This window comes from Cricetulus griseus, chromosome 3, assembly GCF_003668045.3.
Source record: "Cricetulus griseus strain 17A/GY chromosome 3, alternate assembly CriGri-PICRH-1.0, whole genome shotgun sequence".
Classification (NCBI taxonomy): domain Eukaryota; kingdom Metazoa; phylum Chordata; class Mammalia; order Rodentia; family Cricetidae; genus Cricetulus; species Cricetulus griseus.
In genome coordinates, this window is record NC_048596.1 from 106,199,154 (window position 1) to 106,226,226 (window position 27,073).

At 40.6% G+C, this 27,073-nt stretch overlaps 1 protein-coding gene across 1 annotated transcript in view; it reads right to left on the minus strand.

Annotated features, from left to right (window-relative positions):
* Positions 1–9,308: 9,308 nt before the first annotated feature.
* The window catches only part of LOC100752448 (lysosomal Pro-X carboxypeptidase), a 44,087-nt gene continuing 26,322 nt past the window's right edge, over positions 9,309–27,073 (minus strand). Inside the window, exons 4-10 of the mRNA XM_027407662.2 lie at positions 24,488–24,589; positions 20,468–20,649; positions 20,027–20,184; positions 18,339–18,508; positions 14,351–14,515; positions 13,415–13,602; positions 9,309–10,289 (exon numbers count right to left, since the gene is read on the minus strand). Coding sequence (XP_027263463.1) covers positions 10,079–10,289; positions 13,415–13,602; positions 14,351–14,515; positions 18,339–18,508; positions 20,027–20,184; positions 20,468–20,649; positions 24,488–24,589 — 1,176 coding nt within the window. The 3' untranslated portion in view covers positions 9,309–10,078. The remainder of the gene's footprint in view (positions 10,290–13,414; positions 13,603–14,350; positions 14,516–18,338; positions 18,509–20,026; positions 20,185–20,467; positions 20,650–24,487; positions 24,590–27,073) is intronic.

The window sequence follows — 27,073 nt, forward strand, 5'->3', positions numbered from 1 at the left end:
AGAGAGGAGAGAGAGAGGAGAGAGAGAGAGGAGAGAGAGAGAGAGAGAGAGAGAGAGAGAGAGATCTGAATTTCTCTGCTTAGAAACACATCAGCTCTTACTTAACCAATATTAACCACCACAGCATGTGAGCTGTCCGAAGTTAACAGAAGTAGCAGGCTGGATTCTTGATCTGACTCTTCACTGGCAGCACCTGACACTCTTTCTAATCCCAATGTCTTCCACATACATGCCTGCCTCTAATCTGACTCCTAGAAATGCAGAATTGTTAGGACTCCTTGTCACAGGACCTGAGTCCTCTTCCATTCAGACTTGTGAAATAATGCTCCATGCCTAAAGCCAAGCACCAAGCATCCACAACGCGCTTTTCGTGAAACTCTGGACTCAGGTTATAGGCAAGGGACCTGAACACATCCACCTCATATCTGAGCACAGATCTTCAGCCCCCATGAGGAGTCCTTGTGTTCAGCAGTAGAAGGAAACATATCCTGTCAAACATCTACTAAATGCCCAGAAAGCCAACTTAGCCCAGATACAAAGATGACAGGCATTCCAGACTTGATTGCTATTCTGCATTATCTCAAAGGTACAGGCATTAGAATTCACCTTTAGGGGCTGCCACGGGGCAAAGGATGATTGCTCTGTTAAGCTAGGGGCCCCGGGCTGGCACCCAGCGATTTGAATTTGGAGAAAGTAAAGTTCGGGTTGAGGCCCTTGGCTGAGCGCAGGGTTAGTGGTGGCCAGCTACAGATGAGCAAAAATTTAAAGTATTGGGGGGCCTGACCTCCAGAACTGGGAAAGAATACATTTCCGTTGGTGGGGGAGGGGCGGTATTAAGTAAGTGGTCATGGGAGGAAATTTTGAATGCCTGGCTTCTGTGAACGGTGAGCGAAAGACTGAGCAGGTCCTAGGCATTAAGAAGTCTGGGTTTCAGGGTGGGCTCTGGCGTCTGGTCTCTGAGATTAGATGATCTAGTGGTTGGGATCTGGGACCTTGAGCTCCCAACCCCTATTACCTTCTGTTCGAAGTAAAAAACTGAGTAGTTATTGGCCTCATCTGGTTGGAATGTGGGGAAGACTTCCAAGTTTAGGCTGGCAAGGGCCTTTAGGGCTGGATTGACAGCTGTGGTGGCCATAGGTGCCAGGAAAGGCAGGAGCAGGAAAGCCAGGCCGCCCATGGCTCAGGCTGGCCAACAGGGCGGGTGGCAGGGAGAGAAGGCCACCGGCAGAAGCGCGCGCACCTGCCCAGCCCATAGCTCCCGGCTGCAGGCTCTCTTGAGAAACCAAAAACCAGGCAGCTCGATTCCCTCTCACACCGTCTATCCTCCTTCAGCCTACCTTCCCTTTGGTCGTACTCCAAGTCAGCCCTTATGCAACCAGGACTCGCCTACGGCTTCCGGATGCCTACTGCTCCTTCAGTCAGGCTTTAAGATTGCCTCATTGAGCCGGGTGGTGGTGGAGCACGCCTTTAATCCCAGCACTCGGGAGGCAGAGGCAGACAGATCTCTGTGAGTTCAAGGACAGCCTGACCTACAGCATGAGTTCCAGGACAGCCAAGGCTACACAGAGAAACCCTGTCTCGAAAAATACTAAATAAATAAATAAATAAATAAATAAAAGATTGCCTCCTTGTTGTCACCACCAAGTCGCTAGCACCACCATCTCAGCCCCATTGCAACATCTCTGCTTTGAGTAAATCCTACATAATGGCACCAATAAAGACTCCAAGGCAATTTACTGGCAATCATCACTGGGCATGGTAGCATAATGTGACATCCCTTCACTCAACCAATCGTGTGCACCATGTATGATTGTCATTTCTACTCACAAAAGAGGAAGCAGGTTAAGAGAAGTGAAAGAAACTTAGCATGGCGGCAATGCAGGTAGCAGGATCGAGCAAAGCTAGACAGATGTCTCTGCCCTCCTGCAGGCTGTTCCAGCTCTGCACCTCCATTATGCCTGCCTAACTGGATCCATAGTACTCTGCTCTCTGGTCATCCCATCCTCCTCATTGCCCACACAACCCATCCTTTCTGAAGTAGCTGGGTCTTCCATGCGGACCCTGCCAAGCCTCTCTTTTCCTTCATCCACCAAAAATGGCAGATCCCTCCTCCAACAGTGCTTTCCTTCCTTCCTGATGGCACCTGCTTCTATGCCTTTTTCCTCCTGTCACCAACCCTTAATCCCTCAGCCCCTCCTGTCCAAGAGGGTTCTCACCCCTTCTGGTCCTCCTTCCTAAGCCCTTCCTTCTAGCATGTCACTGGTCCAGAATTGCAACTACGCAGATGGAACAGCTGCTCCACCAATAGGGGAAGAGCATCCCTCAGATCCTGTGTCTAGGCCAATTTGACAGAAAATGATCAAGGTGCCCTTCTCTTCTACACTGTCACCCTCAGAAAGCACCTCGTCTTGGTTCTTTCATGGTACACTCAAATCTTCACTTGTCAAGAATCTAGATCATTTATCATGTTGCCTGGATTGCACTGTTGTGATTTCCCACTGACCTTAATCACAGGACATCGTAACACCAAGAAATTCAATAAAATACCTCCTGTACTACAGACACACTTTTCCTTACCTCCATTGGTGGAGAAGCAGCCCAATTTCCTTTATATAGTCTGAACCAACCACTCCTGCTAACACTGTAACTCCTTTATTAGTGTGTTGACTTAAGCACACCAGGACCTCAAAGAATCCATGGGATGGGTGGTCTTAGTTTTCAGTTCAATGGATTCTTGGCTGTGCCTCCTGATAGAAGCACTCCCACCTCTGAAAACAATATTTCTAGGCCATGAGAACATAAGGTCACAGGAACAAGAAACAAAAATTTAGCAAGTTGATTATTTTTCACCTCTTCATTCTATTTCCATCCCTTGGTTTTTAAACCCACAAGTCCTGGCTATGGGGGAAGCAATACAATAAATTGGATTATAATTCGAAGAATACACTGCTTTCTGGAGAAACTTCCCCAGTCCTCCAGATCACTGACATCCAATTGACACTGTAACTGTCATTATGAAACCTACTGTCCTATCTAGTCAGCTGCTTCAGAGCCATAAGGAGTATGGTAAGACCAGTGGATTCCATGAGCATGAGACCACTGCCACACTTCTTTGGCTATGAAGTCAATTCTTTAGTCAAAAACAATGCTGCATAGAACACCATAATAGAGGTTAAGGCAGTCTGTACATACATGGATGGCAATTTTGACAGAAGCATTATGTGTAAGAAAGGTACCTTTATACTCAGGATAAGTATCTATTCCATTCAAGATAAAGCATTGACCTTTCCGTTATGGAAGTGGTCCTATGTCCCCAGGTCATTGGCTGGTCACCTGAAGGACTGGTGCCTTGTTGGGAGGTTCAGTATTGCTCTCTCTGCTGATAGTTCTGGCACTCAGCAGCATCTATAGCCAGGTCATCCTTGGTGAATAGAAGTCCATGTTGTTGAGCCCATTCTTAACCTCTACCTCTGCCATCATGATCACTTTGTTTATAGGCCCATTAAATGACAGGGGCAACTGGGCAAATTTACTGCTTTCTATGCACAGAAAGGGTCGTCCTATGTACTTGATTATTTTGGTGAACATTTAATATGGGACACAAGTGTCTTCACATCTGCTGCTCACTTTGAGATATCTAGTTATGTACCCCCTCCCCAGATGTCTTTCTCACCAGCTTTTCAGTCATATTGTTTCCAAGTCCCCAGCCAGCCAGTCAAACAATTGATTATAGCCTGCAAATCAATAGTTAGTCATATATCTGCCCGTGTGTCCTTCTAAACAAAATGTATGGCTATGTGCACTACCCAAACTGAGAGGCTCCCTGGAGATTGTAATATCCAAAGAAAGATGTGGAGGATGAGAATAAATGTGTGAAAGAAGGCAAAGAATGCACTGGATAAAGGGAAGCATGTATTCAAAGGTGCCAGAAATATCATCACAATTGGGAAAACAGTGTGTGCCTCTCTCATTTGGAATAGCTGGAGGGTGAGACTGGAGTGATGGGAGAGCTTTCTCTGCCTTTTCCTTTCACGTCATGCTATGTTACTTACATGCACAGGCATGTTAGTAGAGTGTGGCAGCTGTGAAAGAAAGGTTGAAATGTGTTGGAAGGCAGGTGCTAGCATGCCTGGAAATACTGAATGACTACAATGAAACAAAAGCTCAAAAAGGTGCCCTTCCCAGGTCACCAGAGCATCTCATTGACCTAACAAGCAGTCTCCTCAAAAGGGCTATTACTCACCTCTTAAACTTTGGAGGATGAGGGAAGAGAGGAGGTGAAGAAGGAAAAGGAAGAGGAAAAAGAAAGGAGACATCATTATCATGAGAGTAATGACCTGAATGCAAACCAGACAAATGAACATCAGTGCAGCAGGAGGGGAGAGCAATAAGGTGAGCAGGCCAGAGTGAAGCTGGTAACCTGCTGAATTCCCAGATCATGGAGTAATTTACTGGTTGGTCCTAAACCACTACATAATTATCCTCACAGCCCCCACGCTGATGTGACGCCTCCTGTGTGTTATTAACACTGGCAGCAACCAGCAGGGAATGGTGGGAGCAGAGGGGAGAAAACCAAGTTCTCAGGCTTCTGAAAGAATGTGAAGGCCCCTGGCAGGGCCTTCTGAGAAAAACCACATTGGGAAAATAGAGCAGCTTCAGTCTAAAGCTCTTGGCACAGCCATCATATGAGCCCCATAGAGAGTATCCAATGAATGGTAACTTGGGTGGGAAAAAAAAAAAAAAAGCAGAATCCAAGCCCTGGGATTTGATTACTTTGTATCAAAAAGCTCTGCCCTGACCTCTCCAGAAACTGAAATATTGTGAGACCTCTCCAGAAAAAAGTCTATGGATCAATGTAAAACACTTGGTATGCCAACTGGATTTCATTGTCCAGAGTGTGGCTAGGGAAACATATAGTCAGGTTCTCATCCCTCCTGGTCGACCACAGAAGCCATTCCACATTACCTGGCTAATCCCAGTCTGTTCCAGTTGCCTCTCCTCCTCCCTGTCCTGCCCTTCACATTGTCAGTCTGATAGAAACAAGAAGCAGCCACAGCCTTCCAGGCCTTCACTTAAAGGGGCCAATGGAAACTAAGGAACAGACAAGGAAAGACATCTCCAAGTTCTACCTCCTAGGCAAGCCTGATTTCCAGTTTGGCCTCGGCTGAAACACACCAGCACCATTGGAGAAACCTTCCATGTCTGACAGTTCCCAGAGCCTGAACAAATGACTCCATTCCCATTTCCTGGAATTACTAGTTACATCTCTCCCCTCCCCTTTCAATTCAAGCCACCAATTTCTATAAATGCATCTCAAGATAATCCTGTAATTCTCATTTAATGTTCACATCAACTGTACCATTCATCTAAAATGCACAAGTATACTTGTGCAATGGTCCCATTGCCTACACAGAAAGCTGACAGACAAGTATTAGATTCCTAGGTTAGCTGGCTACACTGGTTTATAATCTTGATGACGACATTCACAAACACTCAGCCTGATTTCCTCTTGAAAAGATATGCCCAACAAATCCTAAGAGACTCCCATCCTCAAATATTTAGAATCCACAGTTGAGAACATATTCATCAAAGATAAGCTATTAATCAGACGATTAAACACTTTGCTTACTTCTTCCACAAAGGTCAGTGAGGGAGATTATAACCTGTGCATGCTATTTTTTTTCATTGCTATAAAGACACCCTACAAAAGCAACGAAGGAAAGAAGAGGGAAGGAGGGATGGAGAGGGTCAGAGGGAGGAAGCAAACGTACATTTGCTTTGGTTCAGTTTGAGGGTAGAGCCTATCATGGTTGGGGAGTCAGGGCAACGGAAGTAAGGCCATTGGTCCCATTGCCTACACAGAAAGCTGACAGACAAGTATTTATGATCAGCTGACCTCTCGCTTTTTATTCAGCCCCAGGACCTCAAGCCCATGGAATGGAGGCACCCACATTCAGAATGTGTCTTGCCTCTTCAGTTAAAGCTTCCTGGAAATACCTTTATGGACACACTCAGAGTTGCATTTCCATGATGATTCTAAATCTAATCACGTTGACAGTGCCTATTAAGCATCACAACCTCACCCTAGATGTCCACACAGCTGATCTCAAACTGTTTCACATTGCCCCCCACACAAGAGTGTCTCTGACAATGCAATTCAACCTTGTTGTTCCTTCCTGGAAGGCCTTTTCTCCTGAGTACTCAGTGCACTTCCCACTCTACCCTGCAACCTGCCTGTGGTCACCTCCTCTAAGAATTCTTTTGTAACTGGGATGTACTGTGGGCAAGTTAGGCTGGGACTCTATTTGTCTACCTCTTACTAGCTATGACACTGGGAGAAAGTGACTGTGCTTCAGCACCTATGAAATGGGAAGAGAAGAGTTACCACCTGCCACAGCTGTGGATTGAATGAAGAAACTCAAGTGAAGCATTCGGTTCCATTCCTGGGAAACAATGAACACTATTCTAAGACTTGGCTGTTATTGTTAATGACCCAAGTGAACCAATCACTTGCAATATGCATTTTTCAAGATGTATGTCATGCCTCCTTGCCTCCTCCTTGCAAGACTGGGACCCTGTTAAATTAGTTATTCAAGTCTGTTTCCCAGACCTGTGCATTTTGCCCAGCATGTAAGTCTCAAAAAGAAAAAAAAAAAAAAGCATCACTGAGTTAAATTACACATCTAGAAAAAAGTATATTTCTAGAATAAGAAACTGAAATTTTAAATGAAATAAAAGGAAAGCGAAAACATGCATGTCACATGGGAATGCTTCAGATAACCGTCATGTTTTCATGTTGGTTCCCCATTTTAATTCTCAAAATTGTGTCCTGTGACAGGGCTTATCTCTAGCGTATGAATGAAAGAGCTGATATTTAACTGTGACCCACTCACGGACCAATGTGACAATTTCACCTCTCTGTCACTTTTTCCCTTCTCATGCTCCCCTTCTTCATCTGCCCTAACAGGGAGTAAGTAGCTAAGCCTTTCTTCCAACTCAGGTATGAAAAGCTAAATGTCCACAAATGCTGTTACCCACTGCTGAGAACAGTGCTTTCCGAGATGCTATTCCTTGTGGTAACCACAGTCCTCACTTCCAGGAAAGCACAGGAAAAGACCCACCCTGTACAGTGGATCTGCTCACAGTACTCAGGAGAGACAGGGATATTTCAGAGGGTGCTTCATGCATCTCTAGGCTTCTCCTGTGTCTTTGTGCAGCTGAGAAGGTGAAGCATACAGCTGCTATCAAAATCTCCAAGCAGTCCCTTCCTCTGGAGACAGGCATTTACTAGAAGAAAGAAGGACCAATAGCTTCCCAGAGCATTGTTCAGCCACATTAGAAAGGGGATTAAGCAGATACATTCAGCTATTCTAACAGATTTTCTTTAAGCCTTGAATATGCCTCTCACACTCAGATAATCACATTAATTTTAGCATTAAAAGATCCCTTTTATAGAAGGTACCTAAACCGTTTAAACCACCCAGAGAGGGCGCATATTTTATCAAGCACCAAGACAAACAAAAGAGATTTGCATTCTCATGTTTCCCTTATTCAGAGAGGGGAAGGAGAGAGGGAGGAGAGAGAGAAGAGAGAGATCAAGGTAGAAATGACTTTGCAAATGGCCAGTAGCTACATAGCCAGTCCCTGGGCAATCAGAGCTGGGAAGGCTAATTGAAAACTCCCTCAGTGTAACAAAAGCCAAAGGTAATACAGAGGCTGAGGTGGAAGTGTAAGGAGAAGGTGGAAAGCCGGTTGGCTTTCTGCTTCAGGAAAACTGCATTTGGAAACAAGGAAAAGTAAAACAGCTCAACACTGAAATCAGCTGCTACTTACTAGCTCTGTGGCCAGGGTTATAATCTCTTGACTCTATAGACACTATAAAGAAGTTCTCTAAATTTATTTATTCCAATTGAATCTGGGTAGTTAAGGTAAAAGATAAAGTCATTTGAATTCTGTATGATTCACATTTCCTATGTGTCAAAGTAGTCACATGATTAATTATAAAGATATTTTAAATATTTTTGTTGTTTGTTTCTACAGTGGGGTCTTGCTTTGTTGCTCATAATGGTTTTTGAATTCTTGGGCAAAAGCTATCTTCCTGCCTGAGCCTCTTGAGCATCAGGGTTTACAGGTGGATCTGCCACACCTCGGATAAAGATTTAATAGGGCTTATTTTATATTTTGATTCTCTTTCAAGTTAAAATTAAACTTAAGGACATTTAAGTAAGGTTAATATAGGTTAAGGCTGTTGTTGTATACATAAAATGTACAGAAGTAGAACCAAATTATACTTGCATAAATTTTTTGGCAATTTTCTTCTTCAGAAATTGCAACTTCAACTTCACCTAACAGCTAGCATCAAATGTCAAAGTATCTTAAAGTTCCCAAACTAGTAAGAAGATTTTTGTGGAAAACAGCCTAAAATCCTAAAACAAAAGTAGTAATGTCCTCCATTAAACCTTGTCCAAGCCTAAGCATCGGTTGGACCACACCAGGACCACACCAAAGTGGATGGGAAAAATCCCACAAGGCCTTGTCCTATGCAAAAAGCTACAGACAACTAAGGAAAGTTGAGAGATGGAGAAAGTCTTCCCCAAGGAAGAACACAGCAATTGGTTACTCAGTACCAAATGGTCAACCCTGAAAACATTCACACAAGTAACATTATACAGACTGTGAAGGCTACATTTAGGAATATATATGTATATAAGCATGTGTATAGAATAACAATTAATTTTTAAAAAGAGGCCATGAATTTGAAAGAGAGCAAGGAAGGGCATATAAGAGGGTTTGGAGGGAGGAAAGGCAAAGGAGAAATGTTGTAATTGTATTATATTCTCAAAAATAAAAGAGGTTTAGTAAAATACAACCTTGTTGAAGATCTGGGAATTGTGTTTAAAAAGCAAGAAATATTTCCAAACATATGGTAAGAATATGACTGAGAAAATAGTAAGATGCTAGATGGAAGAGATCTTTCTGCATACAAGAAACAGTCTCTCTGTGTCCCTGAAAGGTCTGGATTCAACCTTATTTTCTATTCTAGAAAAGCATTTTGGGAGAAAGGTCTCAGTATAAGAATCACTTGAAAATTTCAACCTCTTAGAAATGGGAAAAGCCCATCATTTATTAATGTCAAATATGCTGCCTATATGCATTACTCTGCTTGTCTTCTGGAAGCTGTACAAGAAAGTCCCCATGCACCTGTCACTTGGTGTTCTGCCACTTAGGACTCTGATACCAGTAATAATGAGTAGAACATAAATTTCCTTTTCAAAATAAACAGAAGTACATTCTGCTTTCTCAATAGCTGATTTGTCAATTTTTAGAGGATTTTTATTAACAGAATTTGTTCAGTTCTAACAGCACGTTTGGCAGAATTTAGGCAGATCACCACAAAACTGACCTTAGAAACAAAGAGAAATGGAGCAGGAGAAGGCCAGATTTCTTCCTGGCAGTACCACAATAGCAAATCTCCCAGAAATAAGGAAAGCTGCCAAAGGGGAAAGAGAAAAAGAAAGGACTTTCTGAAAGCAGCCAGCCCAGGCACACTGCCTTCCCAACAGCTGGAGGAGATGGGAGCAACACACAGGTAGGTCTGCCTTGTTCTTTATTGCAGCCCAGTTCAAAGGCAGTCATTGAGCTCAAAGGAAGTGGCCCCGTTTCCTGGATTGGCATCACACATCCTACCAGCTGCAACTGCAGCATTTTTGATCCAGCTTGTGCTTCTCATTTTGTGGCAGGAATAGGGACCAGAGACTTCAGTCTCAAAACCAAGGAGACATCCCTGCTTGAAAAGGCAAGAAGTGGCTCTCCCTCTGGTGAAAGTCAGGAACCAGTTCTGATTGCATGCAAGCTGCCATGATGACAAATTCTTCCTGGAGATGATACAAAGACAAGGAGGACAGAGCAATCATCTGGGTGGGATGGCTGTGCCCACCCCTGTCACTCTTCTGTCTCAACCTTGGTCCCCAAAAAATATGACAAAAGAGGGAAAGCAATTCCATACAGAAAACAAAGGGGTGGGAATGTGAGTGTAGTAAACTTAAAAGAAGAAAACAAAAAGGTTTTTTTTTTTTTTTTAAGGTTTGGCATTTTTATAGAAATCTGCGATCCATTTCTTCATGTGTTTAACTTCCAGTGATCGAGATAACAGCACAGTGGAAGGATCAAAGGCAGTGCTGGCTCGGAGATCTAAATGATGGGCCCCATTGGGGATATTGATAGCCACCAGGGTATCTGTAATGTCTTTGGTCACTCCACCTCCTGACCATGGGTCTAAGTCACCATTGCTGCAAATGAGGGGAAGAGGAACAATTAATATACCTTCATATTGCTTCCAATTTTTCAATTTCATAAGCATTACTCATTTGAACACTGTATCACTTTCAAGGTTTCATGTATAAGTATATCTTAATTTCCCCTGAGTATATCTAAGAATAGAATTTCTGAGATATGTGATACAACTTAACTTCTTCATGAATTTGGATTTTTTTCAATGTGGATCTAAACTGGGATTAGAGGAGAGTGTTACCACTAGGGGGCTACATATCAGTATTCACTGTGGTCTTGATTTTCACATACACCCCCAATTGATATTGATCATCTTTTCATGTGTTGTTAGGCCACCTGAATATAACATTTGGAAATTTTTCCATTAAGATTATCACTGTTTTCCCTTGTGGTCCTAATTCAGCTCATGAATACCCCCCCTCCTTGCCTGCATGTCCAGACTTCAGAGGTGCCATGTACCCAAGTTCTAGAAGTACTAAAAATATTCCTAAACTTTCACATTGTTGTTGTCACTGAAAAATACCTGTGTACACAGACCCCTGTGGCTTTAGTAGCTGCTAAGGGTAGTGACTAGGTAAGCTGATGGAGAGATTCAATGAGCTTCATTCAAAACACTACCTTAAAAATGTTATCACTGGGCATGGTTGCACACACACACCTGCAATCCCAGCACTGGAAAGATGGAGGAAAGAGAGTCAGGAATTCAAGGTCTTCATTGAACATAAGGAGTTCAATGTCAGTCTGAACTACATGCAACCTTGTTTCAAAAAAACAAATGAACATCATCTTTCCCAATATGAGAACATAAAATGTCTTCCTGTTAAAATGGATATACCTAGATAAGAGTTGAGAGATTCATTAATCTATGGGTATAATGATATGGCAACTCATTAGGAATTGGTTTAATATGATGTCTATTTAGCAGCAGTAGTAGGTTCTTCCATGTAGTCTAAGACCTGTCTAACATAGGTTCTCAGCTAATAATGGTACTGGGTATGGTTTCCACTTTATGGAGCCAGCCTTAAATTCAGTGAGAAAGTGGCTGGTTATTCCCATGATGTTTGTGCCACCATTGCACCACTGGGCAAGTCTTGCCTACCCAGTCATTACTGTAGCTCACAGGGTTCATAGCTGGGCATGACAGACAATTGATTTCTTCCTCTAGTAGCTTGCATAGCACTTTCCAGCATTATGAAGGTAGGGACGAAGCTTCCAGGTCCATACAGCTTGATTTTGCCATGTCTATTTACTCAAGTATGTGGTATCTTACCATCAAGTTCTGGAGGATAACCAAGAGCAATGGCAATAGCCTGTTAACATCTAAGGGCTCTTTGGGACCTCACCAACAACTCCAAAATAATTAACTAATTCCTGGATTGGGATTTTTATTATTAGACTTTGACATCTAACAGGGGCATTGCTGCCCAATTATAGGGAAACTCTAATTATTATATGTATGTGTGTGTGCACAACTCTGTGTGTGTGTGTATGTGTGTGTGTAATTTTATAGTAGTAATTTCCACAAAGCATTTTTGAAAGGTCTTTAGTGGTTTTTTTTCTTCCCATACTTAACCTCCTCTACCCTACCCTTATGTCCTTTGTGTGTGCACGTGCATCCATGCACTCAAATGCCTTTAGCTGTGAGTAGCAGTGAGAAGAACAATGAACTAAGCCAGAAAATGCAAGTTTTATATCCTTACTACCTGCATAATTTTCAGTAAGAACCTACAAGAACCTCAATTCTCATGTGTACTATAGAAAACAAAAATGTTTACAAAGACTGAGAGGCACAAACTATATATACTACATATACCACAAAGCATAAACACTACAATCAACAAATTTTTATAATTACTACCATATTATACAGAGATAAAAAACATTAATATCACTAAGGGATGAAATACTAATAAAAATAGATGTAAAGTATTTCTGAGAAAGTTAGTCAAAACATTAATTCAATCAGCATATGTATTTGTGTGTTCTGGTAGGGGTGTGTGTGGTGTGTGTGTGTGTGTGTGTGTGTGTGTGTGTGTGTGTGTGTGTGTGTGTGTGAACACGTGGGGGGGGGCATGTGTGTGTATACAGAGGCTAGAAGTCAATGTCAGGTGTTTTCTTCTGTCCCTCTCTTTACTCTTTTGAGATAGGAGCTCTCGTTGAACTTAAAGCTATTTTGGTTAGACTGGCTGACCAGAGATCTGTCCTATACCCCTACAGCAACTAGGGTACAGGCATTCACCACTCTGCTCAGCTTGTTACATGGTGCTAAGGAATGGAATTGAGATCCTCTCACTTGTACAGGAAATATTTTCTAATAGGAGAATTACCAATACAGAGTCAGGTAAAAATACAAGGGTATTTATTAGGGAGAAGCCTTACTTACAGAACGACCTAGCCAACCGGCAGGGCAGGAGTAAGTACAGCAAGCCGAAGATGAGAAGGAAGAAGGGAAGTTCCACATGTGTGCTCCAGACTATTAAACCTTCCCTCCTTCACCCTGGCATACCTGTAGCCAGCCCCTAACAGGCATGGTTACGGTGTCCCCTACAATTTTCCACACTGAACCATCTCTCGATCCCATCAACCAACTCTCTCTAAGCAAATGTGTAAATAAATATTCAGGTATATTGAGTACATCTGTATTGAAAATATATATATATATATTTATATATATGCTGGTTTTTTTGAGGGACTCTAGATACCTGGGTAAAATTTTCAACAACTAGCCTCACATAATCACTAGTAATCATTAATTTGCCTGGGAAAGGCTGTTAGTTATCCAGTTCTTCATGGGGTCCCTTCTTGAACTTATACTTAAATAACCGAAAATCACTATTGGAGAAATAATCTATGGGTTTTAGAAAATACAAATCCTCCCAAGAAAACCACTGTGCAATGAAAAGAATTGCCAAAGTAGGACTATAATGGCTACTATTTATTAAGGCTTCAGCTACCCAACCTCAGCAACCCAAGGTGGGTTCAGAGTACCCACCTTGTATCTGGCACTCACGAGCAAAGTGGAATGGCATCACTATTAGATTCTATGTTACTTTATTACCTAGCACTTTCCTAGTTCTATTTTCTCAACCTTTCTGCAAGTGTCTCCATCAAACAACAAGCTCACCTGAAAATGATGTTTGAGTGTGAACTGATGTTTTTGCCACCATACAAAGTAATTATCCAATTAAGCCGTGGTTTCACACCCCACTGGTTAAAACAGTCATTAGAAAACTTGTCGAAGTCCCATATATAACTTTCAAACATGTCATCAACACCATTAGAACAAATGGGCATGACCAATTCTGTGCAGGACTGAAAAGCAAAGCAGAAAAGGAAACAAAGGGAAAATGAGGTGAAAAAAGATAAATTATGCAAATTTATTCAGCTGCTAAGTTGTAGAGCTAGGGTCTGACTTGCAATTGAACTTCAGCCCCTATCCCACCCCCAACTTCCCTGTCACACAACCCCTTATTTCTCATAGAAAGACTTGTCTGAGACATCACAGAAGTCAGTACTGTTTTCTTTCTTCTTCCCTCTTTTCTTCCTTCCCTCCCTCCCTTCCTTCCTGTCTGTCTTTCTTTATTTGTCTTCCTTTTTTCCTTTCTTTTTCTTCTTTCATATCTTTGACCATATTCAACCCTCAATACAACCCTGGCGGTCTTACTGTGCGGAAGACAGAATGGAGCCTCAGAGTCAAGTTAGAGGCCCCATCTTTTATAGCTTCCTTTTCTGGACTTCTCAAGGTCTATTATAGTGTTAATTTATCTAGCTTTCTCATCAGGCCATATTTTATGGTAAAAATCATACAAATTATTTATTTTTATATATTTGAAACATAAGAGAATGTGATCAATGATAACCATTCATTATATATTTGCTAATGATTAAATATAGGAAGAAAGGAAGGAAAAAATGAAGGAGAAGGAAGGAGAGAGTCATGTTGCAACTTCACAGTGGCCAGACTTGGATGCAAGTGAGGTAGCAAAATGACTGGTAGTATATTACAGTGCAATAATAAAAGTAAAGAGCAAATTGAACTCGGGAAATCATGCATGCTCACCTGATAGCCCCAGCCAGTGGCACCTAGACTGCTAGTAGCTGTTTGTGAAATATTCAGGCATTGTGCTTGGCCTGAATAATTATAATATATATTCAGAGCTTGGAAAATATTCTGCAGCAGCACTGTATCAGATACATTAGGATTTTTCAAATACTGGCACACTACCTAAGAGGTAAATATGGGAAGAGTCAGATATAAATAGAAAATTAGTTTAATAACAAAGAGGAAATATTATCTCAATTTTATCATAAACCATTGATAAACATCTTAATGCATTGCTTAGCAATTTCTACCTCTGAAGAATTACTTGCTCTCTCAAAGAAAAAAAAAAGAAAACCTTTAACTTCACCATAGGGTAATGAAATAAATCAGTTATTTGCATGGCATGCAAATGCATAGTATGCAAAGTGACCTTTATCTCTTCTAGTTCCTTCTTCACTGCCTTTGCTCCAGTGTCCAGTAAAATCATTCTCCACCACACCACGCTCTTTCCCTCTTTCCTCAAATCTCTTTTTCCACTCATTAAATCTATGAATGTCTGGCCAATTCATCCTTCGTAACACCCTGAAATATCTTCTCCTCTCTGAGGTAACCCCTGCATGTGTTTGCCAGCCTGGAAGAACTAAACCACTGTCCTCTCGATGCTTCACTACAATCTGCATCTGTTTGGATCTCAGCCTCTATAATACTGTTTGCATGCATCTGATATCAGAATGTCTCCCTCAGTGCTTAGCAAAGTCTCTAATAACTAAATCTTTGCCAGGTGATGGACTATATTTTCATAAGAATGCAAAAGTTTTAAAAATTTCATTTGTGTTTGTATTTGTGAATGCATGTGGGTGTATATGTGCAAATGTAGGCCAAAGGGCAACCTTGGGTATCATTCCTTTGTTGTTATCTACCTTGTTTCATTGCCTTGGACTATCAAGTAGGAAAGGCTGGCTTGCCATCTCTTATTTCCTTGACAATGGGATTATAAACATGGGCCACCATATACTGCTTTATCACTTTCATTTTATGACAGAAGGATCTCACCATATAACATCCAATATTTCATTTTTTTCTAATCATTTTTTGTTTTCATTCTCTCTCTTTTCTTCTGTTGTTGTTTTTACCTTTGTGGTTTTTCCCTTTTGTTCATTTTCAGTGCAATTATTACTTCATAGTATTTTTACAGTTTTTGTTGTTCCCTTCCTATATTTATCTACTTTTTTTCACTATTGGGCATTTTTTTTCTTTTCCTTAGTTTCTTTTACTTTTTTTGCCTCCTTGTTTCCTTCTTCCTTTACTCTTCCCTTTCAGTATATTCTGAATTTACTTTTTGTTTTTTTAAACACATTCTAATTAAAAAAAAACTTTATTTCCCTTTTTATATTTACTTAATTTGGCTTTTTTTGTTATTTTTTGTTATTGGGAAACCATTTACTGTTTTTCCTGTTGTTCTCTTTATCCTGCTCTGTTCATCAAGCTCTTGCCCTTTTCTCTTCCCACCATAATATTATTTTCCACTCCTTCATTTTCCATTTTTATTTAACTTTACTTTCCATCTATGTCTACCCTTTCTCCATTTCCCTCCTTTATCTCACTCTTTTGTTATTTCTGCACTTACCCTAAATGATTTTTAACTTTATACCTCATTCTACAAGAGTCTTGCGATATTCAGTTTTATGGTCATTAGTAACAAAGTGGATTTCTACATCTTGAATGGTTTGATGTAGCAATACACATTCTTAACCACAGAGCCATCTCTCTAGCCCCTTTCCCCCTTATCTTTAGATAGAATCTCTAAACTAAAAAGTGCCAAAGAAGCCTCAGAGTTCAATTACACCACAGTTAGATGGACTTAACATAAACTTATAGGCCAACAAATACATCTAATAAATACAGTGTTCTTACCACCCATGAAATCTTCTCTAAAAGTACTATTTTCTAGGCTTCAAATCCAATCTTATAGAATATTAAAGATTCTAAATAATTTCTTGTATATTACCAGATCATAGTGCAGTAAAACTAGAAATCAATAGCAAGAGAAACTACACAAAAACATTCAGAGAGAACATTACACTTATGGATGACTAGAGGGTCAAAAAGAAATTAGTATTAAAATTCTAGAATCAAATGAAAAAGAAAACACAACTTAACCAGAATCTTCAGGATATAACTAAAGCAGTTCTAAGTGGTCCTAGTTATGAGTGATTATATTTTAGTCACAAATCTTTCACATAAATAACTTAATGACATACCTTAAGGTACTAGAAAAATGAGAGTATTACACATCCAAAAGTAGCAGATAGCACGAAATAATAAAGATCAGGGCATGAATTAATGAAATGGAAACTAAAAGAAAACCTCATAAAATCAATCAAGGGGTTGAGAAAAAAATATAAGCCAGATTGACAAAACACCTAGCCAAACTAGGCAAAGAAAAGAGGGAGGGGTATTAAGTTAACAAAATTGGAGGTGAAAGAGGGAGGTTATTACATATGCCAATGAAATCCAGTCATTTGTGGTTTATCTTCATTGTCACATTAATTAGGCTTAGAATCACCATGGAGACAAATCTCTGGCTAAGGATATAAGGTGTATCCAGTAAGGCTTCATTGAAGAAGGAAGATCACCCTAAATATGAGAAGCACCAACCGATAGGCTGGAGTCTCTACTGAATAAAAAAAGAGGAGAAAGCTTCCTGGAAAGGATACAGTGTGACCAGCTGCTGCTGTGCCTCCATGATAGATGCATCCCCAGAATGTTAGACAAAATATAGCCCTCCTTACTTAGGTTGCTTCTTGTCAGGTAGCTAGACACAGCAATACGAAGAGTAACTAGCATACTTCAAAAGAAGAAATGCAAATGGCCTATATATGTGTGTGTGAAGAAAGGATGTGTGTGTGTGTGTGTGTGTGTGTGTGTGTGTGTGAGAGAGAGAGAGAGAGAGAGAGAGAGAGAGAGAGAGATGGGAAAACAAATACTGAGAGCAAGAGAAATAGTCTACCCCAGGGAAAAGCATACCAACTGGAGAGGTGGTGCTTTTGAAAACTGCTCTCCCATGACTAATTCTAGTTTCATCTTCAATACCCACTTTGGAAATATCATCAATTATATCCTCAAAACTTAACCATGAATTCAGCCAGGCTTTGGTTTTAAAACTAAGACAGACAGTCTTAACAAAGGAATATTTAAAGGTGAGCATATGTAATACATACTCTTACCATGAAAAGAACTTTAGCATTGTGAAAGATCAAAAAATGAGTGTGATATCTTTTCACACTGGAAAAATAATATCATAAAGTTATCATAATTTACTACTCCCAGTGTCTTCAAATCTAACATGTTAAATGGTCCTCAGCAGAACTCCATGCATTTACTTTTGTGCTACAATACAGAGGAGACAGGGGGCCTTGGAAAACAGGCACCCTTGTTTAGGATCACAGGGCAGTAAAGCTCCAGGCCATGCCCTGGCCACCAGCATATGAAAAGATTCTCTTGCATGCTGCTGTTTGGCATGTGGGTCATCATTTATGGTAAGTGTAGCATTTAGAATGCCTTTAACAGCCCACTGAATCATAGTACGATGACAAAAGCTACCACTTATTCAGCTAAGTTAATGTAGTTTGGATCTAGGCATGATAAATATATCACAAAGATGAGATATACTACACATATAAAGTACAGCACAGAATTTGGCACATAGTAGTTATTCCATTAACACCCCAACTATTGGTCTTATTTCTTATTCCTATGATGCTGTAACTGATGGGATTTATCTCCAGTTCTTGAATGAGAAAACTGATGTCGAAGACATAGCTAGAATGTCTAAGTTCACATATCAGAAAGCTGTAGAAACCAGGATTCCAGCATACGATCATTAATCTCACAAAGTCGTTAAGTAACAGGAATTTTTTTCTGATGTTGAAAGTAATAAACTACATATAAAAAGAGAGAGAGAAATATTTTATAAAAACAACAAAAAAAGACACTTTTTTGTTACCGTGACAGGCCAAGCAGGCAAGGGCTGTAAAAAGCTGGCTTCGTAAGGGTAGTCTACCATGGCCAGGTTCACCCAGGTCTCAGAGAGCCACTCTTTTAAAGTTGTGATGTCCTCAAAATTCAAGGGGCTACACAGGTGAAAGGTTTTTGTGAGCCATTGGAGATCACTACCTGAAAATAGAAGAGGACTGTTAATCTAGAGATCCACCAATCATTTATTCTTTTCTTGGAATTACAGAAAAAAAAAAAAAAACAAAAACAAAAACAAGTTTCTACATTACTTCTCCAAGAATTTTTCCAACATTCAACAAAGTATTTTAGGGCAACTAGATAGAACCATATAGGATATACTAAAATTAACATTACTCCCCAGTTAAACATACTATTGAAATAAATAAGAATACTAAACAATGCATAAACTACAACTAAATTAAACATAGATGCACTTAATAATTAGAACAGTGATTTCAACCTTCCTGATGCTGTGATCCTTTAATACAATTTCTCATGTTTCGGTGACCTCCACAACCATAAAATTATTTTGTTGCTACTTTATACCTGTAATTTTGCTACTATTATGAATCATAATGTAAATATCTGATATGAAGGACAACTGATATGTGACCAGCGAAAAGGTTGAGACCCACAGGTTGAGAACCAATGAATTAGACTGAACACAAGACAGCAAACAAAAAACTAACAAACAAAATCCCACATACTGTGTAACTCTCATTACAAAGATGCAAGAATCAGAAAATCAGCCTATGGTTCAAAGTGAGATTCCCTGTGCAGGTTGAGGATTACTGAGGACAGCAGCAGGGGTGTATGCGGTGCTGGCTTTGTCTTTTCTGGATCTCGATACTACTGATACCAAGAACTTGCTTTTAAAATTTTATTCATTCATATGTTTTGATTGGTATGATTCTCTGTTAGTATAGCGTGTGTGTGTGTGTGTGTGTGTGTGTGTGTGTGTGTGTGTGTGTGTGTGTTATGTTTAATATGTGGCAGTATTTGGCTAGGGAGAGCCCTCAGTAGGTAGACTGCCAGCCACACAAACATACATACCTGAATTTGAATTCCTATAACCCATATAAAAACCCAGAAGTGGTGCTATATGCTGGTAACTCCAGTAAGGCCATAAGGGTAAAAGATTAGCATACCCCTGAAGTTCATTGGCCAGCCAGCCTAGCCTATTGATGAGCTTCGGTTTCAGTGAGAGACTATGTCTCAAAAAGAAAATAAAGGGGAGGGGGGCTTGAAGACAGGCATCAAAGGTGACCTCTGACTTCCACACCCACATACATGCATACCCACTGCACATATACAACAGTGATCACATATCATACCAAAGGGAACATACCAAAAATACACATCATATATACACACAGAGACAGACAACACAACAAAGACATGACTATTTACAAAAAAAGTTTTTAAAGTGGCAGTGTTTTTCCCCCTGGGGGCAGGTATCTAAGACAGAGCTTCTCTGTGTGGCCCTGGCTGCCTGGGAACTAGCTCTGTAGGCTATACTGGCCTCGAATTCACAGAAATCTACCTACCTTTTGCCTCCTGAGTGTGGGGATTAAAGGTGTGTGGCACCATCACCCAGTAACAATATGCATTTTTAATAAGCTAAAGGTTAAAGAAAAACAAACAAACTGCAAATTCATTGTCTTAATGAAAGCTTACCTGTAGTTGAGTGTCGGTTAATGGCTTTCCAGGATCTGCGGATGCTCTCTGAACACTGTGGACTACTTTTCCTAAAATCTTCAGTTACAATCTTCATAAACACACCACAGGGAACCAAATCATCAAACTGCCAGATAGGGGCAGAAGATGCAAGAGCTCTTAATGATAAGAAAATGAGAGGAGAAAGAGAGAAATGTAATTCATCTACTCATTTTTTGTTCATTTATTTGTTTTGCTTTTTTAAGTGTGTGTGTCTATGCACATATATGTGTTTGGCGTGTGTGTGTGTGTGTGTGTGTGTGTGTGTGTGTGTGTATGAATGTATGTCACAAGTGTGAAAGTCTTTGTGGAGGCTGGAGAAGGGGTCCCAGCATGCAGCATGCTTTACTAAAAACAAATTGCTAATTTCTTCTTGGCTGTGTCAAGCATAAATGCACTTACCCAACTACTAAGTGAGGATATTTCATCCTGAACCAGGCTGCAAGCATGCCACCATAAGAGCCCCCGATGGCAATAACAGGTTGATTTTTAGCTCCTGGGACAGTTCTTTTCAAGTGTTTGATTAACTCTGCAAAATCAGCCAGAGCTTGTTCTGATGTCAGAAAATCCAAGTGTTGGGCATCCTATATATATATATTTTTTAAGAACAAAGACAAAGGAACCAGGTATAAATGTGCAGATAATGGCAGCTGAGGTACAACATAGATTCACAATAATTTTTATTCCTTGAAATAGATTTCTAGACAACTGAGTTAAAATCCTGCATCATCCACATCAAAGCAATCCAGGAGAAGTAACTAAGTTCATTAAAGAACATGATATATTTTCTAATCAAATGAAATTTTATTGCTTTTAAAGGTTTTTTTCAAATGAAATACAGAAGGCAAGGCCTAACACACATTTAAACATTGAATATACTGTCCTTAAAGGACAGAGATCTCACTATGACCTCCTTGAACATTTAGGCAGTTTGATTCCTCTATCACAGCTCTGATTTTTGCTGAGAAATGTTATATATATATATATATATATATATATATATATATATATATGAGACAGGGTTTCTCTGTGTAGCTTTGGAGCCTATCCTGGCACTCGCTCTAGAGACCAGTCTGGCCTCGAACTTACAGAGATCCGCCTGCCTCTGCCTCCCAAGTGCTAGGATTAAAGGCGTACACCACCAACGCCTGGCCAAATCTCCTTATTTGTAATCAAGATAATATGTTTGAGGAAGATTTATAAAAAGAATCATCCTAGAAAGGAGATCCTAGGCAGGTATTTCCCAGCACCATACAGTAGCAATCCTCAGGTCCAAACTGCCTCCATTGTCCCCAGCAGCTCAGCATCCTCCAGAATAAACAGTGATGGTTTATGGGAGTCCCCCCTCCACCCACCCCCGCTTTTTTTTTTAGGACACAGTTATTTTTATTGTTGTTCTTCTGAGATATAACCACATTGTGAGGGGTGCTTTTGAAGGATACACACAAACACACACACACACACACACACACACACACACACACACACACACACAATCAAAGCAAAGCCAATACCAAATGAAACTACTCTGGAGTTCAGTGTCCAGGTCCTGGCAATACATATTGGTAGCAACTTGCATGGCACTCGCCCTTTTGCAATTTAATTTCTTGCTTCATTCTCAGGATAAGGTGGGGGTGTTTGAGGTAAAAAAGAAGACAGTATTGGGCTGGGCAGATTTCCTTGGTCAATAGCATTTCTTGATCTTCCAGAGAACCTGGGTTCATTTCCTATCACCAACATGGCAGCTGACAAACTGTAACTCCAGCTCAGGAGATTGGATCACACACCCTTAAAGGACGCTTCTTAAGCCCTTAGCTTATGTTTTATGGGTAGATGTCAATGATCTTCTGAGGTTTGAGGTTATTTTTGTTTCTGAGTAAAATAAAATTGCAGTAAGAGTTATCACTACAGTGTGTCTGAAACTTTTAAAACTTACTGCCAAGTCTTCAACTCTAAAAACTTAATTTTCCTTCTTGCCTGGAGTTCACCAGTTCTACCTGGACAGAACCTGTTTTTCTTTACCACTTTCACACAAACACACAACTACAAAAAGGAACAGAAACAACTGCCAAACCCAAAGATCTGTTGGAAGCCAGGGAGAATAGAGGAAGTGTCTTGAAAGGACTTTCGAGATCTAGTCTGTCAGACAAAGGCAGCAGAGGTGTGAGCTGGCAGCATAAATGAGGGATTCCAGGCCCCAGGTCCAAGCTCCTCTGCTATGGAAGCCCTGCAGTGATCTAGACAGTGAAGAATACTTGGAACACTGACAGACATGTGCCCCTCCCCTTCTCCAGCCCCTTAGCCCAGAGTTTCACCTCAGTGGTCCCCATAGCTTCTTCAGCAGGACTGCTGGCTGTGGAGAAGTGAACTCACTCTATCTGTTTCCTTGGATGAGCTTAAGTACTAACTTGTCATTTGCCTGGCAATACAGCCCTGCCTTGGCCCTACCCTGAAAGTGTCACCATTTGAAATATCACAACACAACTTGCAAGCATGTTCTTCCAATAGGACAACAATATTCTCTGCCCAAGCCTGTCATGTGTCCTGTCTTTGTTTTCTTTCCCAAATGTCATTTGCTGTAGATGGTATTTGCTCAAAAGCCTTGTTGAGGTTGTAGAATTAATAGAAACATTTAGCAATAAAAGTGATGGAATATGAAACTAAATACGCAACTGTTATAATTTTATTTCAATTCCTGACATGTTTCAACAACTAAGATGTAATGGAATACAAACTAAATCCTGAGAAAAGGATCCCAAGCCAAAATAAACTCTCTCCTCCTTACCAGAAAGATTATATATTTGCTACAGCAATAAGGGGAAATAAACTCAGCTGCCAATCACAGACAGCTATAAGACTAGAAGGGAAACAATATATCAACGGAAGACAATGATCCCTGAGTAAAAGGAAACCCACTCAGCAAGTTCTATGAGGATTTAGCTCTCTGTGTGGGTCCATTTTCTTCTGCAAGATGAGGAAGTGCTGAACTCAACAGGCTAGTAGATATTGTTCAAATGCATCTATAAACTTTTCACACTCCTTTCTTGTAAATATATAACCTAATTCATTACTTTGGACTTGGGCTATACTTTAGTGACTAAGTTCTAGTGAATAAAAAGTGGTAGAAGTGGTGGTCGTGACTACCTTCTAATGACCTGTTCACTTCAGCTTCCATCTTGGCTTGCAGTGTTGAGAAGTTAGCAACTACATCACAACACTACTCACACAGGCACACTGGACAATGTAGGTGAGCATCATAGGCCTCTTGCCAGTGTCCATGGCAGTTTATCATTGCTCTGGTGACCTTCTATGAATGGATTCAAACCTACAGATACTTACCACTTTGACATTTTAGCCTAAAGAGACCCTGAAGCAGAACCTCCCAACTAAGCTCTTCCTAATTCCTCACTCATATGAATTGTGAAGTAATGAAAACTTTCCACCATTCTGGTGTGTTTGCTCATGCTTGTGACTCCAGCACTGGAATAGGAGACAGAACAAGAGGACTCTGAGTTCAAGACCAGCCTGCATTACATAACTAGACCCTATCTCTACACAATCCAGCACAAACAATAAGTTTACAACTTTTGAAGTCAGGACAGCTTCATACACATAGCACTAGATAACTGACACAGCTATACACTTTTGTCAGACCTCCAATCTAGGTCTCACTCACATGACACCTCAGTCAATTAGCATATTTCTATGTCACAAAGTCCCTAGCATTCCTTTTCTCCTGTATGCTTCACCTACTCCATTAACCTTCACCATCCTCCGAAATTATGCTGACTTCTCATCTCCTATCTCTGTTATACTTTTATATGACACTACATATAGTTGAGTGCAGTTGCTTTCAAGAGCAAATACTCACACAAGAAGCCGATAACCAGATTTACACTCTGAGAAACCCAGTCTCAGATGCCTGAGACCTGGCCTGAACCCGGGGAGAGAGAGAGAGAGAGAGAGAGAGAGAGAGAGAGAGAGAGAGAGAGAGAAAGAGAGAGAGAACCTCTCCTCCTCGCTCTTTGTCCTACCCTTCCACATACCTGTGACCACAACCAAACGGGCATGGTCAGTGGTACAGGTATCCAGGATCTCTCCCTACAGACATGGTTTTAAAGGCCTTGGAGTATAAGACTGAGAGGAGAGCTTGGCAGGAGTGTTTGCTCTGTTCTCTGCCTTGGATTTGATTCTCAGCACAAAAAGGAAAAAGGAAAGAGAAATTTTCTTTTTTTTAAGAAAAATTTTCATTTCACCCAAATTATATATATATGAAGGAAAGATAAAGTACAAATTATTGAGTTTTCAACCAATTCAAGTTAAACTGATCTCACACTTTGTATAATTGTTCCAAACTTGAACAAATAACTACCAAAAAGGGTACCCAAAATCTTTAACCTTAAATGAAAAATGTGTACTTACCTTGAATGATTCCTCACCAAAGGGAAGGGACTCCCCATAGTATCGATGTTCAGCAAACACCAGCATAGCTTTCAGCTCCTTAGCCACATCCCACATGAACCCCTGGGAAGAATTCACAAATTCACAAGTAAATTAGGCCATGAAACATGACATTGAACCTTTGCAAACCATATGAGATAGATGTTAAATCAGAGTAGAATGAGCTCTGAAAAACTGTGCAATTTATGTGTGTTCCACAGAAAAACCCACAATAGCTGTATCACACTGTATAGAGTGGAACAAAGACCAATGTACTAGTCACTTCATATCTTCTTATTCTGACCCTCTGACCCTGGGTCAATACTAGAATGTCAGTCTTCAAACAACATTGTGCTTAATATTCTAGGAAGGAGGTAAAGATATCTAAGCCGCCCCCCAAAGACATTCACAGACAACAAAAAGGAATTAACAGACAAATAAACATATTAAACTCCCTGGGGATTTTAATCTTATATATTAGGAAATCAGCTAACAGCAGCTGTTATTAACTCCTGCTTCCAATGTGTCAGATACTGTTCTACCCACTGCATATAATAATTCACCTAATTAGCACAATAAACAGGAATCAGGCACTGTGGTTTTACAGACAAGGACACTGACACACAAGCTCAATATTCACGTAGGTGGCAGAGCCAAGACTAAAATACAGGCTGTAATGCAGAGCAGTCACCAAGGGCCACTAGATTCCTTTACTCCCCTTATACTGATGGCTCCTCACCAATCATTTGCTGCCTCTTTCCCTTCTACTAGACCTCTGAAACCTTTCTAAGAAAGCATCCCAGGCACACAGCATCAACTGATTAGACATTTAGCATGGATCAGAACCGTGTCTTTCCTGTGAATGCTGTTGGTGTTTAACAAGTTACTATTCCCTAACAAGGCAGGGGAACCTCAAAATGAGCAATCTATAAGGAATTAAATGAGCTACCTGTGGGATAATGGGCATGTTAGCCTGCTACCTACGGTTTTCAGGACCCCCTTCTCTTTCACAGAGCTGCTCACCCCTGGCACATAGCCCAGGCCCAGTCACACCCAGCTCAGGCCCACCCTCCTCTGCATGTGCAGGCCCAGCAGAGCTGTCCATCTCCCCTCAAACCAGAGTGCTTTAGGAATTCCTCTGCTGCTGCAATAGGAACTCACATGTACAACTTCCACCACCAGACTTCGAGTGTCTTAAGAGTAGGAACATACCTCTGTGGAGCTTTGACAGGAAGCAGATTAACTGAACCGATGGATGCATGAAGCAATTAGCCGTTAGTTGCTTGCATTCATTTCAAGGTTAATTTTTGTCTTTTAAGACCAGAAAGTTCCTTAATCTTATTAATAATTAGTCTTTATAACTCTAGGAGCTAGGAATTCTTACTATAACCACTGAACAAAAGAGAGCTGAAGCTGGAGTTAAAAGCTTGCTCAAGTAAAATAGCAAATTGGCAGTCAGAACTGAAACCTCCTCAGTCTGCTTACTGCTTCTCAAAAAAAATAATGTCCAGAGGTAAATATGAAATTGAAATACTATAGTTTGAAGGAAGATGCCAAGCACTGGGGATGTCTAGGATCTGCCCTTCTAGGATCTGCTTCTGATGCTTATATATAACTGTTCCTCTCCTACATGGCCCTTCCTTTCCACCTCTCTGAGGACATGGATACCCAGCAAGTGTTCAATAGGGTTGCAGAGTCTGAGGAGCACTGGGTTCTGAAGACTTAGCATCTCTCTTCCTGTATTAACACAGAGGTACTGGCCAGGAGAAGTTGCCTATGGGTTTGCAGAGAAGAATAGCTAAAGAAATGAGGATCCTGCAAGATGCATAACTTTAATACTAACACTCAGGAGGCAGAGACAGAAGCAGGTAGATCCCTGGGTTCAAAGTTAACATGGTCTATATAGCAAGTTCCAGGACAGCCAGGGCTACATAGATAGACCTGCCTCAAACAAACAAAAACCAAAACAAAACAGAAAGAGAAAGGGCAGTACCATTTATACAAAATAGCCCCAGGAATCTGGACACTTAGTTCTCCTGACATCATTTCTCAGGATCTATTTTATTTTCAGTATATTTAAATTATTTTATATCTTTTTTTCTCTTTTGGTTGTTTGGCTTTCCAGGTTGGGTGTCAACTATAGAGGCCAGGCCAGGATAGGCTCAAATTTACAGTCTTTTGTCAAACCTTCCTGAGTGCTACATAAAGTAGTGCACCCCCATGTCCAGGGGATTCAATTCTTGACAATCTGAAGAAAATAATCACAAATGAGTAATGCAGTAACAGCATAATTAAATTCATGTCTTTGCTGTCAACTCAGTTCAGCTCAACAAACATTTACCAAGATCCCCTGAGTATGGTGCCATGCCAGACACTGGCACCAGAGTCTGCACTATTCCCTACTTGACAGTAGTTCACAGACTAGCTTCTTGGTAGAAATCTGAGATTTTCTAGTCACAGCACTCGCATACTGTAAAGGAGATTTTCTTAGTTCTGCATTCCTTCCAAATTAAGTTTGTTAATAGATACACTGTTAAAAGTTGCTAGAAAATATAGTTAATGAAACAA